The 14,027-nt window shown below is 41.0% G+C and overlaps 1 protein-coding gene and 1 non-coding gene across 3 annotated transcripts; one reads left to right on the forward strand and one right to left on the reverse strand.

The window, feature by feature from the left end:
* Nucleotides 1-1,390: 1,390 nt before the first annotated feature.
* Nucleotides 1,391-1,472, reverse strand: TRNAS-GCU (transfer RNA serine (anticodon GCU)). The gene has a single exon. It is a non-coding gene; the product is annotated as a tRNA-Ser (tRNA).
* Nucleotides 1,473-1,564: 92 nt separating this feature from the next.
* On the forward strand, nt 1,565-8,465 carry LOC4339838 (glutathione gamma-glutamylcysteinyltransferase 1). Of its 2 annotated transcripts, none has more exons than XR_003242951.2 (6): nt 1,565-2,147; nt 2,225-2,388; nt 6,265-6,316; nt 6,392-6,630; nt 6,724-7,230; nt 8,057-8,465. XR_003242951.2 is itself a non-coding variant. In XM_015787469.3 (6 exons), exons 1-6 carry the CDS (start codon nt 1,674-1,676, stop codon nt 8,138-8,140), a joined length of 1,509 nt encoding a protein of 502 aa, XP_015642955.1. In that variant the 5' UTR covers nt 1,565-1,673; the 3' UTR covers nt 8,141-8,465. The 2 variants fall into 2 exon arrangements, 1 of the variants encoding a protein (XP_015642955.1); XM_015787469.3 differs by having other exon boundaries at nt 6,403-6,630.
* The last annotated feature ends 5,562 nt before the right edge of the window (nt 8,466-14,027 follow it).

Below are 14,027 nucleotides of genomic sequence, written 5' to 3' on the forward strand. Positions count from 1 at the left end.
GGCCAAATAGGAAGATTTCCTATAAGATTTGAATCCTATGAAATTCATATAAAAATCCTTTGATTCAAAGGGGCCCTCAAAGAGGTTCATTGTAAGTTATGTTGATGCACTGTTCCAGATCCGACAAAATCCTGGTGCAGACCTGTCAAAAGGAAAATGTATTGCAAGTGCTACAAAGGGTACTGTAGTCACCTCGGCTCTCAGGATTATTCAGCCAAGTTGGGAAAGACATGTACTGGGATGGATGAAACTTAACATCGATGGTTCCTTTGATTGCAGCATTGGGGGGGGGGGGGGGGTGGTATCGGTGCAATCCTCCGGGATAGCACGGGGAAAACAATTTTTGCGTCATGCAAACCACTTGAGCGCTGTAATGGGGCGCTAGAATCTGAACTTCGTGCATGTGTGATGGGGCTGACTGCGGCGATTCAAAGGACGCTTCTTCCGATTCTTGTTGAAACGGGCTGTATCTCGGTGGTTCAACACCTGTACTGCAGAGAGAAGGACCGTTTAGAGTTGGCCTGCATTTAGGGGTGAAAACGGAGCGGATAATATCCGATCCGCTCCGCCCCGAATCCGTCCGAAATGAGGATATGGTATGGGCTTTTAGAAATCCGGCGGATATGGATGCGGATGCGGATTATCCGATAGGATTTTTTCGGATAATCCGAAATTATCAACACATGTAACCACTCTATCTATTGCATATAACATAAGTTGGTTCATCCAATGGCCTAATTCATCAATGAACCTAGATTTTTTAGTCTGAGGCTTTCACCGTCTTATGTCACTCTTGCGTAGCTGTATTTTTACATTATGGACATTATGTATTCATGTTGTTTAGCACTTAAGCCTATAATTATTACGATGGGTCGTTTATTGATTATTGTATTATAGTTCCTTGCATTGCTAACTCGATGTTGTATTGATTGCATACACACATAGCATCCGATAAATTTATTCCGTTTCCGAACCGACTCCGCACCATTTCCGACATCCGAAACAATCCGCTCCGCATCCGTACACTATCCACACCCACTCCGAATCCGTTTAAAAAATATGGTTTAGGATATGCTATGACCGCTATCCGTCCAAATCCGCTCCGTTTTCACTCCTATCTGCATTGTTCAGGAGGCTAAGGACCTTCTTCTGAGAGATAGGGAGGTTGTTATCAGGAAAGTTAGCCGTAGTTAGAATGCCGTTAGTCATTTCTTAGCAAACAAGGCTAGGGTGGAGTTTTGCACTGGTTTTTGGTTGGAAGGAAATTGCAATCAGATATCACAGCTAGTCTGTGAGAACTTCTCCAATAAGCAATAAATTTTCTTCCCCGCAAAAGAAAAAAGTGATTCTATGTCAAATTTGTATATATGTACCAAAGGAAAAAAATAATCGACGCCTGAGAGATTCGAACTCTCGCGGGGAAACCCCATGTACTTAGCAGGCACACGCCTTAACCACTCGGCCAAAGCGTCGGTGATGTGTAAGGATACGATAGAATACATTTTGAAATAAGATTTTACTTTCAGTCGAGTGCAAGAAGAGGAAAGCAAGACGCGTCAAATCTATCAATCAGCTTCAGCCAAAGCCGAGAGCCCCCCCAAAAGAGAGAGAAGCACGCATCCGATCGCCGGCGACGACCGAATCTGTGCCGGGCGGCAGGAAGGAGAGCGGCGATGGCAGCGATGGCATCCCTGTACCGGCGTGTCCTTCCTTCGCCGCCGGCTGTGGAGTTCGCGTCGGAGGAGGGGAAGCGGCTGTTCTCGGAGGCCCTGGAGAGCGGGACCTTGCAAGGCTTCTTCAACCTCATCTCCGTGTTCCAGACGCAGTCGGAGCCGGCCTTCTGCGGCCTCGCCTCCCTCTCCGTCGTCCTCAACGCCCTCGCCATCGACCCGGGCCGCCAATGGAAGGGCCCCTGGAGGTGGTTCGACGAGTCCATGCTTGACTGCTGCGAGCCCCTCGACAAGGTGAAGGCGGAGGGCATCACCTTCGCCAAACTCGCCTGCCTCGCGCACTGCGCCGGTGCCAATGTCCGCTCCTTCCGCGCCGACCAGTCCACCATCCACGACTTCCGCCACCATCTCGTCCGCTCTGCCTCCTCCCAGGACTGCCATCTCATCGCATCCTACCACAGGAAGCCTTTCAAACAGGTTGTTTTTGTTAATCCTTCTCTTCTTCATTTCAAGGTCTTAATAACCAACCAATTTATCATTGCATTGCATTTCAGACTGGAACCGGCCATTTCTCTCCAATCGGCGGCTACCATGCCGGCCAAGACATGGCGCTTATCCTGGATGTCGCCCGCTTCAAATACCCTCCTCACTGGGTTCCACTCCCACTGCTTTGGGAAGCCATGAATACAACTGATGACGCAACTGGTCTACTCAGGGGGTCTCTTCTCTACCCATCTTCCTCCTCTCCTATCTTTCATACTAGAATGTACTGCCTCCCTTCTCAAATTGCACATGTCTCACGCCATTACTGTTTTTAACTATACATCTTTTAAAAATTATAACCATATCATTTTTTTCATGATTAATCTACCAATATCAGCTTCGCATATAAAGTCCTATTACTGTTTTTAGTAATAATTTAAGATTTTGAGGTCGTCATCCTTTTAGGAACAGAGGTAGTAGCTTGAGAATTCTCAGCTTCTACCTACTACTCCCTCCGTTCCATATTATAAGACGTTTTGGCATCTCTCGTCTAGATTCACTAACATTCATTTGAATTTAGACACATATATGAAGCACATATATAGATTCAGGCATGAACCTATTCAAAACCCTGTACGTCTTATAATGTGAAATAGAGTAAGTAGTTCAATTTCTGAATAATGGAGCTACTGATTCTCTGATGAGAATCTGCACTGTTGGGAGCTGGAGATTCTTTGAGCTGCCCCAAACAGGGCCTTTGGTTTGTTAGCAACGATTACTCTTGATGAAGCAACTGGGGCACTGTTATATCTTATTCAATCCTTTGTGCAATTAAACTCCCATTTCTTTAAGAAAGCCTCCTTACTGATGGTACATTTATGTTTTCTTTGCTGCAGTAATTGTTGTGGTTCGCAAGTAGTTGTAGGGCCTGTTACTTCCTTTTTTGGGCAGCCATCTAATTGCAGGGAGCATTAGTTATGATCTCTTCAGTTTGATTGCCCAGTTTTTCTTTCTAATTGGCAGAGATTGCTTAAATCTGATGGGGTGTCCTTTTTTTGGGTGGTTTAGCGCTTAGGTTTAGATGAATATACATGTTACATCACTTGCATTTGGTATTGTGGAAAATAGCAACTTGTAGCATTGAACTTAAACATCACACTAGGTGTATCTTCCACGTGTTGCTGTGGAGATGACAGTGCTTTTCTAATAAAACTGCGTGGAATAATATAATTGCTATAGGAGGGTTAAGTAGAATATACTTTAGAAGCTGTGGCCTGTGGGAAGAATAACAAATTTGCTGTTGTTATATGACGGAAAAGTCTATTTGGTTTCTCAACTTGTCGTGTGATTTGCCTTTGCGTCTCGACTCTAATACCTGATATTACTTGTCCATCATATCAAAACGATGCAAATACTGTCCCTATGCTTGTTTTGCAAGTGTTTTTTTAGTGAGGTGGCTTCCCACATCATCACTTTTTTTGCCATGATATCTGCCTATCAATTAGACACTCATGTTAGTCATGCCTCTTCCGTTATAATAGAAAAACAAATATTAAGAAAAGAGATGAAAATCATATGCATACATGGATAATCCGAATGGCCCCATCATGTTCCTTATTTTTTGCTGACTTATTTTCCATGTACGCAGTCCAGTAGGATGCCACATATGACAAAACCACCAATATACCTACCAGGGACATCATTTGCATGGTTTTGATAGTTGAGGGATGAGTTTTATCTGGTGCTGGATTTGAGGAGTGGAAATTAAACCACATTAAGAATTGAGGGTCCAAATATGTACCTTTTCCTTATTTATTGGGATACATGGAATTCTTGTACTGCACAGTGACTGCACTGATATAGACATGCACACTAAAGTACTCACTTCAATCTGCACCCATCCACTCGAAGACGCAGACCATATTTTCATCCACTGCCCCTTTGCTTCGGCCTTCTGGAATCTGATACAAGTCTCTCCAAACCGCACATCAATTGCATCCGTATACATCAGGTCACCCCCTCCGGATAACTCCCAAACCGTCTCCAAGGCACCTTCCTGTTACTCTGCTTCTGGAGATTTTGGCTTCACAGGAATGAAATCATCTTCAACTACCTGCCTCCCTCAGTTCATCGTCTACTTCGTGCCTGCATAGAGGATGCAGGGCTCTGGACTCAGCGGCTTAGACAGATCAACCTTCCTATTGCCGCCACCTGGAAATCCCTTTTTTTCGGGTGCTCTGCAGTTACTGTATATTGTGTTTAAAACTTTGTACAGTGTTTTCCCTTAAAAAAAAAAACTATAAGCAGCTAAATGATACAGCTAGCCCACTTGCTGCTTGAATGATGATGTGGAGAGGTAGGCTTGGCAAAGTTGCCTTGTAAACACAAATTAATTTTCACTGTAATTATTTGAAATTATAAGTTTAGAACGTATGATGTAATTATTTGAAACCGTTGCAAGTTGCAACACACAGGTATTAAGCTAGTCAAAAGAATAATATACAATTTTAAAATAGTCAGCATATAAAAGTAAGCATGGTACAAAAATATGCAAATGCTGTTATTTGATCTTATCTTATAAGTTTACTTAAAAGAGCAACTTTTAGTTCCTGTGAAATGTTCCTAAGAAAATCAAAAGGGCAGATACATGTTTCTTTGCTGAACTCATACTGTGTAAAAAAACATCGACAATCACATTGATATCTGATATTGTTTATTTATTGCTGATAGCATAAGTGTATTCTGATTAAGATATTTATATTATTTATAGCTGTAGATATCATTTAGATCCATCACAGTAATAATATAAGGACTTTAAGTTAGTTTTTCTTGCCAAACTAAAGGATTTATATGCTGTGAAATAAAGTAAACTACAAACTACATATTAAAACCCATCTAAAAGAAAAACAACATAATACCTTTAACATCTCGTGGGCAGCAAGCATTGACTCATTTCATCAGCAAATATTTTATACCTGATCTATTGCATTTCCACTTCAGTAGCTCATCTCTCCTTTGTTTTGCTATTACTTTCAGAATGTCCTGACCAAATACATTTCATGAACACAACTAAAACAACATATCTGTAAAAAAACAGTACAGAATTGAAGGAAATAATAGGAAAATGAGAATTGAAAAGTGCGAAGAAAAGCAATATGCAAGGAAAAACAGGATTGTTGTGATTCACTGGACTCACCAGATGAAAGAGCATATGCCATTCATTGGTAGACAGAGTTAGAGGGTTGGAGAAACAATGTTAGGAAGTTTTGCTTGCTCCAGTTTCCTCCTCCGTATCTATCCAGTTATTCAGACTCAAGTGCATGTTGGCATTTTGGGAGATCCAGACAGCAATAAAAACTTGACTTTATGGCTTTATTGTTATTGGGATCAGGAACTTCCGAACTTGGCAATTTAGCTTGGTCACATGACTCACATCTAACACCATTTCTTCCGCATCCAACCTCCATACTGTCAACTCCATACCTGTTTATGAGGAGACAACAACTGTGAACTGTCTCCGCGGTTCTTCCTTTGTGCAGCATATTTTTTTGTTCATTTGTTTCATCCCCATACATCAAATGGTTGTTTACATCACAGTGATCCAATGGTTGGTAAATTATGATTACTAGAAAAGATGCCCGTGCGTTGCAACGGGTGGATGCTATTTCAATCTTATTATTATTATACGGTTTAGCTAGGGTGAAATTCACTGTGGGAGTCCGATATTTATCTCAAGTTAGTATGCAAGTTTTTTTTTACAAAATTTCTTATACGACTCTTTTCGTATTTTCGAAAGCAAACGAACTTAAAATCCGACTCAAACACGGATATGTATTCCAAAAGCAAACGAACTTAAAACCGACTCAAACACGGATGGCGTACCAAAATACCGGCAAAAACATCTTCAATTTTTATAATAGTAGAGATGTGGATACCATGATATTTACCTTTGCTGCAAAACATTATAGGGGAGAAATTACATTTGCGTTATTTCCTATAGATACAAAATTGAGTATCATTTCAGTTTTACACTCAATTGCCAAACTATCTGTACTTGTCTTTGCCTTTTTATTCATGCCAGTTTAAGATACTGCCATCTTGATATTTGAAGGTTCATGCTTATCTCAAGGCACACTGCAGCTCCTTCATTGCTCTACACAGTGGTAAACATGCCAATGCTTGGTATATCGAATTCAAGTGGGTACATTGATATAATTTCCTTTATATCATTCCTTTAGCTTTTGTGCAGAGTTGCAGAGATGAAAGCTGGAAAAGCATGGCGAAGTATTGCATGGAAGATGTACCCGATCTTCTTAAGGATGAGAGTGTAGACAATGTTCCAGCACTTCTGTCCCGCTTAGTGAAATCCCTTCCTGCCAATGCTGGAAATTTGATCAAATGGGTTATTGAAGTTAGGAGACAAGAGGAAGGAGGATCAGGATTAAGCAAAGAGGAGGAAGAAAGGCTTATTTTGAAGGTCATCTTCAACCTTTTCTTTTCAATCTGGGATTCTGGATCAGAATTTTCTTTTTGTCTCTTTTAACACACCTTACACTGTGTGCACTTGCAGGAAATGATACTACAGCAAGTCCGTGATACTGAGCTTTTTAGATTAGTCCGTGAACTGCAATTCACTAAGCAGCCATGTTGTAGTTGCTCATATTCAAGTGATGATGATTCCTTTACCCGGATTGCAGCCTCTGTGTGCTGTCAAGGGGCCGCATTGCTAACAGGGAATCTTTCATCAAAAGATGGGTTCTGCTGCAGAGAAACTTGCTTCAAATGTGTACAAGTGGATGGTGATGGGCCTAAGACTGTCGTTACAGGCACAGCGGTTTCAGGAGTCAATGAACAAAGTGTTGATATGCTTCTACCGATATCCACATTGGAAACAAGCGTGTGCAATTCAAATTCAAGCAACGAGGTTGTCAAATATCCATCTAGAACAGATATTTTAACTGTTCTATTGCTGGCTTTACATCCTAGCACATGGGTGGGCATTAAAGACGAGAGGCTGAAAGCTGAATTCCAGAGTCTTATTTCAACAGACATTCTTCATGATGATCTTAAACGAGAGGTTTGTTGTATTAATCCAAACATCCCTTGCTCCCTACTCCCTAGCAAGATTTGTTTTCTAGATAAAATAGGATGTAAATCATGCCTAGTTTTGTGCCAAACAGATCTACTTTAAAGGAACCTTGTCAGACGAAATTATCGTTTCCACCTTCCACCACAAGATAAAATAAGATGTAAATCACGTCTAGTTTTGTGCCAAAAGATCAGTTGTATAGGGCCTACTTTAAAGGAACTTGACTAGACGAAATTATCGTTTCCACCTTCCACCACAAGACAGAATAGTTAACCCAATGTTTAGGGGAGACGAGAGTAGTAGTCACTGATGAGCATAATAAAAGAGAAAAGGAGGAAAAGGAAGCATATGCTTTACATACATTAATGAAGTTAAGTTTATGAGTATTCCTTGAAGAGGTCATGGGGCTCTGCGATACTAAAGTTTTTACTTCTGAGTACCTTTTTGAATAGAATAACGTTAACATATAAATCCAACATCTAGCAAAATGATCTGGGCGCCGCATTTTATTGCACATGTGTGAATTGTACCTTCACATGCAAAACTGAAACAAACATTTTTCTGGAGATGATATTGAAACCTTTTTCTTTTACTTCAGTTAAGGAAGTATCGAATAGAATGCTGTTTCCAATCAGATTTGTCCATGTTTCCCTTTTTTTCTCCCTTGTGGATGAGCATTCATACCATGCCGGAGTTAAATTCATATTTCCATGAAGGAAGATAAATTGTTCATCCACTTCTCTTTTCATCAAATTATAGATGTCAAAAACATTTGTTGCACTAGTTTAGAATAACATTTTGTCTGTTGACACAGATATTGCATCTAAGACGGCAACTCCATTATGTGAGGTCCTGTAAAGAGGAGGAATATGGAGATCCTGTGCCACAATCCCATTAACAATGATGCAAATCGCGCAGTTGGTTACCCTGGAGATGCAAAAAAAAGGGGTTAGAGGAGGAACTACATACTCCGTATTACCTTTGTTTCGAGTGAGGACTTCTCATTTTTGAGACACCTGACCTGAGACGGATCCGTGTAGACATGTTCATGTTCATCACCTGTGGTCGTTTCTCTTGTTAGTGACAACTGACAACTAGCGGGGAGGCACACGCTAATTGTGCGGCTGGTGTCCTTGCAAAAGTTTCTCATAATAACGCAATGGCAGATATATTTTCACACTTTATTATTAAATAAAAATATTGAAAAGGGCAATTAAGGAGTAGGATAAACTCTAAGAGCAAGTATGATACTTCTTCCGTTCCTTTATATTTGGCACCAAGCATGGTTTATATTTAGACCTGGATCATTCATCTTCTCTTCAAAAGTTTTCTAAATGCTCAAATAGATGTCAGATTATCAAAATGTATTACATATTAAGTACTAAACTTTCATTTATCATAATCTAATCAACTCAAAATTATTAGTGGTTAAAGTTGCAATAGTATGAGTCAACGGTGACAAATAAAAAGGAGGAAGGCTCTAAGCGCTAGTCCCAAGATAGGCTTAGATTAGATAAAGATGTGGAGGAGAAAATAGAGAAGTTATCCTGTACACAAACAAATTTGAGGAAATAGAGACAATGCGTGTATTGCTCATTTTGACTAGTGTTAAACTTGGGATCAGTGATAAGAAACATAAGTTCACATATACAACTAATTTTTTTGAGTTTTCGTCAAAGCGGTCACCTAGCAGCACCCATCAAATGCAGCCCAGTCTACCTAGTACCAATCTGTATGACTCATCTTTCTTACTTTTTCTTCTTCACACCACAGTCGACAGTATGACACGACAGGACACACATATGCTTTTGTCTTCCTTCTTCCCCTCCAACTCCAATGATCCACTCCACCCCTCTTCCAAAACCCTAACGGCCTAACCCCTCGATCCACCACGCAACGCAGGCAACTTCCCTCGCTCGGTGAGCAACGGCCTAACCCCTCGATCCACCACGCAACGCAGGCAACTTCCCTCGCTCGGTGAGCAATCCTTGTTGTGTTGTTTATATTATGGATTTTCTGTTTGATGCATAATTTAAATGCGGGGGTCCTAACCCTAATATTAGGGTTTAGGGTTTAGGGTTCGATAAACTGTATGTGCAGAGCATGCTTCTGAACGGCGTCCGACAGCTAACTGCATATGTTGTCCACCAGCACGTCGGATGTTGCATTGGTTTCTGGACTCCGAGACCTTTGAACCAGCATTAATGGTGACGGTGTAATCGGGGTCGGGGAACTGTTCCCTGGTGCATTAATGGTGGGGAACTGTTTCCTGGTGCATTAATGGTGACGGTGTAATCGGGGTCGGGAACTGTTCCCTGGTGACAAATCAGGAATGCGCTTGTCAAAATGGTATGCAAGCGCATTCCTGATTTGTCACCGGGCAATGTCGTGTAAGTATTGACTATTGTTTCAATCTGGTCTTATGCGAGTTTGATCGAATTACTAGGCTCTTTATATGTTTGTTTTGTGTTAAGTGAGACAGACTATGTTGGTTTACACGAGGATCACCAATCTTAATCTGGAAATGGTTTCAATGAATGACATGTCAGGCTCGCCAGTGCTTAAGGCAACATGAGTTATTGAGTTATTGGTAGGGATGAAAACGGAGCGGATAGTTTCCGTCCGCTCCGAACAAAAACGGATAAGGATACCTTTCAGATCGGATAATTGTTGGATAGTTCGGATACGGATACGAATACGAATATGGTATCAGGGTTTCCGTTGGATACGGATAATAATTCGGATATCTGGCGAACAGTGCTATTCGGATATCCGCAGGACCCATGAGACATACCCCATTTCTTTCTAACTCTATAACCTTCAATATACCTTTATAGATTTTAATAGTAGTTTAATCTCTTAACACTAGTCCATACTATTAATATTATTTAAATTTTAAAAAATATTTATAAATTATACCTCATTTTATATAAAATGAGCTAATTATATATGTTGATATTTGTTTCTATTAGAAGTTGAGTTGGTTTTCGTGTTCCGAGAAAAAATTGTTTCCGTATTCGTGTCCGATCATATTCGATTATTATTCGTATTCGAGATAATCCGAATTTGTTTCCGTATTCGAGCTATCCGTATTCGTTTTCGTATCCGGTAAAAAAAATATGAAAACGAATATGGTATGAGCATTATCCATCCATATACGCTCCATTTTCATCCCTAGTTATTGGCATGTTAGTCGCTGGTGGTTATTGGCATGTTAGTCGCTGGTGACGGGGCGTACACTACTGCAGCTTTGTACGATACAGTGCTTAAGACATACCACGGGATCCATCTCCGCCACGAAATAATAAGACTCAAATAGTCAAATTTTCACAACGTTTTGCCAAATTCACAATTTATTATGATGAATCATTCTTTCTCATTTTCTTTAGGATATATCCAGCATCACCGATGTGGAGATGAATGCTTGTGTCAATCCAATGACCATGGAGCAAGTCATTGATGCACTATCTTGATTCCCTACATCATCACTGACCACGACGTCTTTAGCAACCATCGTTCGTGCAGAGAGTTCGTCTTCTATGTGCTGGCGGTCGCTTCCTGCACTAGTGTGGTCTGTCATCATTTGGTCACGATTTCGTTAGGAAGTGTTGAACCATTATTTGCTTATGTAGTGGTCAATCCCAAAATTAGAATCCGTACGTATGTGCACGTCCTTCTTTTTAGCTCTCTACGCACAAATGCAGACATAGGGTTTTTAGCCTTGGGCATCCTGTCACACAACAAGTGTGTCCATCCAATCTTATCTGCATTGTGATTGCTGCAAAAGAGAATATCTAGGTAAACCGTTTTACACAGTGTGCCCTATTTGCAGAAGCTGAGATCCGAATAACACGAGGGCTACGCCGACACCAGCACCGCGTCGTGGCCGATGAAGTTGTAGGAGAAAAATTGTATATTTGGGACTCCAAACGTTGTGTTTTGTAGATTTGCCATTCCTAACATCGACTTGTAAAAATAGGTCTCCAAACATGTGACACTTGATTTGCATACTATTCTATGTATTTCTTCTCTTTTCTAATCGCTATACATGTATTTGGCAACCAAAAAGACGTATCTGGCCCTTCTCCTCCGTCGTGACCGTTCACTTGTGACGATGAGAGGATGCCGAAGAGGGAGTTCCGGAAGCCGACCATATGCCGTGGAGTGCTGTGCCTGGACGACGACGGCGACGAGCCGGCGCTGTCATGCTGCGGGATAGGTTACGCACCATCTCACGCACGATATGTTTCCGAAACAAACTCTAGAAATATTTTTGGGTGCAGCAAAACTAAATTGTAAAAGAAATCCGCATCTGCGCAGGCACGAGAACCAATTTTGACGGACCATTCACGCGCATGTCTTGTGCGCGCGTCCCCCGGCCCGTGCCCAGGCGAGGTGAGGCGAGCGAGCCCACACGTGTGTTCCTCTACTTCTTTCTTACTCAAGTGGCTAGGGAGTACTCTCCTAGAACTAGTAATATGAAGGTTAACATGTGTGCTTCTCATGAGGTAAGCTTTTGTGATTCTCTAGAAATAATCTTCATATAGACCTTAGCCCACGTATTAATTCTAACAATGCCTGACTAGATTTTGCAGCTTAGTATGGCAGCCTCATATTGACCTTTTATTTAAACACATTATGCGATATGTTCGCAATTAATTTAGTATTTAAAGGTGAGACATTTGTGTCACCATCTGTAATTTATGTAATTGACAGTCTTACCTACTAACCTCCTCTCAATTTCTACACACCCGCTGGCCGGCGCGCTGCCGGCCACGGCTCTATCTTGTATGATCTGCCACCACACTACTTAAAAAGTACTCATTGTGTCATTTAATTGAGCAGGTCGTTGAGCCTGACATAACCCCTCCTTTCCTAGGAGTATGATAAGTGCAACGGCATCTTAAAAGAACTAAGTCAATGCCTCACTGTCGATGGCATTGCACACTTGCTAGTTTCAAATGAACAAAAGTGTCTAGTGTTAGACTAGACATATATGCTACTCCCTCCGTTCCAAAATATAAGGCACATTCATCTTTTATGGAAAGACCAAGAAGCATTTAATTGTGTATTTACTTGATACAAACCAACCAATGCATGCTATATGTATTTGCTTTTATTTAGTTTTTGCCAATGCATGATGCCCTTTGTCTTATTCAAAAAAAATGTAATTATGAATTATTTTGCTAGCATTTGATTCATTATTAAATATACTTTGAGCATAACATATAATTTTCTATATTTCACAAAATTTTTGTGATCAGAAGCGATGACGGGCCTCGATCGTCCTCACAGCCGATCGACCACGTGGTTCAGGATATGGAGCCCAGCGATAAACTGTACGTGCGGAGTATGCTTCTGAACGGTGTCCAACAACTAACAGCCCGGCGATAAACTGTACGTTGCACTGCTTAGGATTCCTAGACTCCGGGAACTTTGAACCATCATTCTTCAATAGAGACGGTGTAATCGGGGTCGGGAACTTTGAGCCATCATTCTTCAATAGAGACAGTGTAATCGGGGTCGGGTACATTAATTCAGAATATTTATGCTTTCTTCGTTCGATTGAATTATCGGGCTTTATGTTCTGTATATGTTTGTTTTGTGTGAAGTGAGACAGACTACGTTGGTTTACACAAGGACGTTAATATCACCAATCTTAATCTAAAAATGGTCTCAATGAAGGGCATGTCAGGCTCACTAGTACTCAAAGGCAACAAGAGTTATTGGCATGTTAGTCGCTAGTGACGGGGCGTACACTACTGCAGCTTCTTACATACACTCCTTCAGGAAGACATACCAAGGGATCCATCTCCGCCACGAAATAATAAGACTCAAATAGTCAAATTTTCACAAAGTTTTGCCAAATTCACAATTTGTTTTTGCTAACATTATGATGAATTATTCTTTCTCATTTCAGTTAGCCATTTGACGCCATTTAGAAGCATGTTTTGAGTGGAGATTATATTAGGTGGTGGGTAGTAGGGTTTTACACTGTTTTTGTATACCAGCAGAACCAGACATACAAAATGCTTTAGTTTTGAAATTAGGGCATTTCCCTGCATGCTTTAGGTGGTGTTAATTTAAAGTAGGATGACTATTTTGTTGCCCCTCTCCCTAATTCTAAGTATATTATAGAACAAATAAGAACCTAAAGTATACTTAGAGCCTCTTGTAATTTAGCTCTACATCTTGTGTGAGAATGAATGATGAGAGGGGTATTTATAGGTGGAGGTGCCTTGGAGGATAGAGTTTCTTCCAAGCATCCAATGAGCATCTTCATCCTCCTAGTGCAAGTGTCCATTTTATGAAGTTCTTCCAAGCATCCAATGAGCATCTTCATCCTCCTAGTGCCAAGTGTGTATTTTATGACGGTTTTCATTCAAAAACCTAAACCCTAAACCCTAATTGTTGCCTTAGGGTGTAGGGTATCAGGGTTTTAGGGTTTAGGGTTTAGGGTTCAGGGTTCAGGATTTAGGGTTTAGGGTTTTGTCATGATTATGGATAAGGTATACCTCCTATCCTACGACTTATGAAATATGCGGATATGGCATACCTTCACATACGCGGATTGTTCCTGTGTACGCCGTAGGAATCTGTTACAAATTATGGAAAATATCTCTACGAGTCTAGCGATTTCCAAAGTCCTGCTCGGAGGGGATAGAGTTTCTGTTATATCGTACAAGATCCGATGTCTCCGAGTCTTGGAGATCAAGATGATGCACGATATAAAAGGGACCCCCGGGGAGGGGTGCAAGGCATCAAATATCATCGCCAACACACTC

Source organism: Oryza sativa, chromosome 6 (assembly GCF_034140825.1).
Source record: "Oryza sativa Japonica Group chromosome 6, ASM3414082v1".
Classification (NCBI taxonomy): Eukaryota; Viridiplantae; Streptophyta; class Magnoliopsida; order Poales; family Poaceae; genus Oryza; species Oryza sativa.

What these genes read in the sequence shown, in the direction of transcription:
- LOC4339838 (XM_015787469.3), top strand. Translation starts at nt 1,674, where the DNA reads ATGGCAGCGATGGCATCCCTGTACCGGCGTGTCCTTCCTTCGCCGCCG. An exon ending in ACAGGAAGCCTTTCAAACAG is followed by an intron (nt 2,148 to 2,224) that starts GTTGTTTTTGTT and finishes ATTGCATTTCAG; the next exon opens with ACTGGAACCGGCCATTTCTC. An exon ending in GCAACTGGTCTACTCAGGGG is followed by an intron (nt 2,389 to 6,264) that starts GTCTCTTCTCTA and finishes TGATATTTGAAG; the next exon opens with GTTCATGCTTATCTCAAGGC.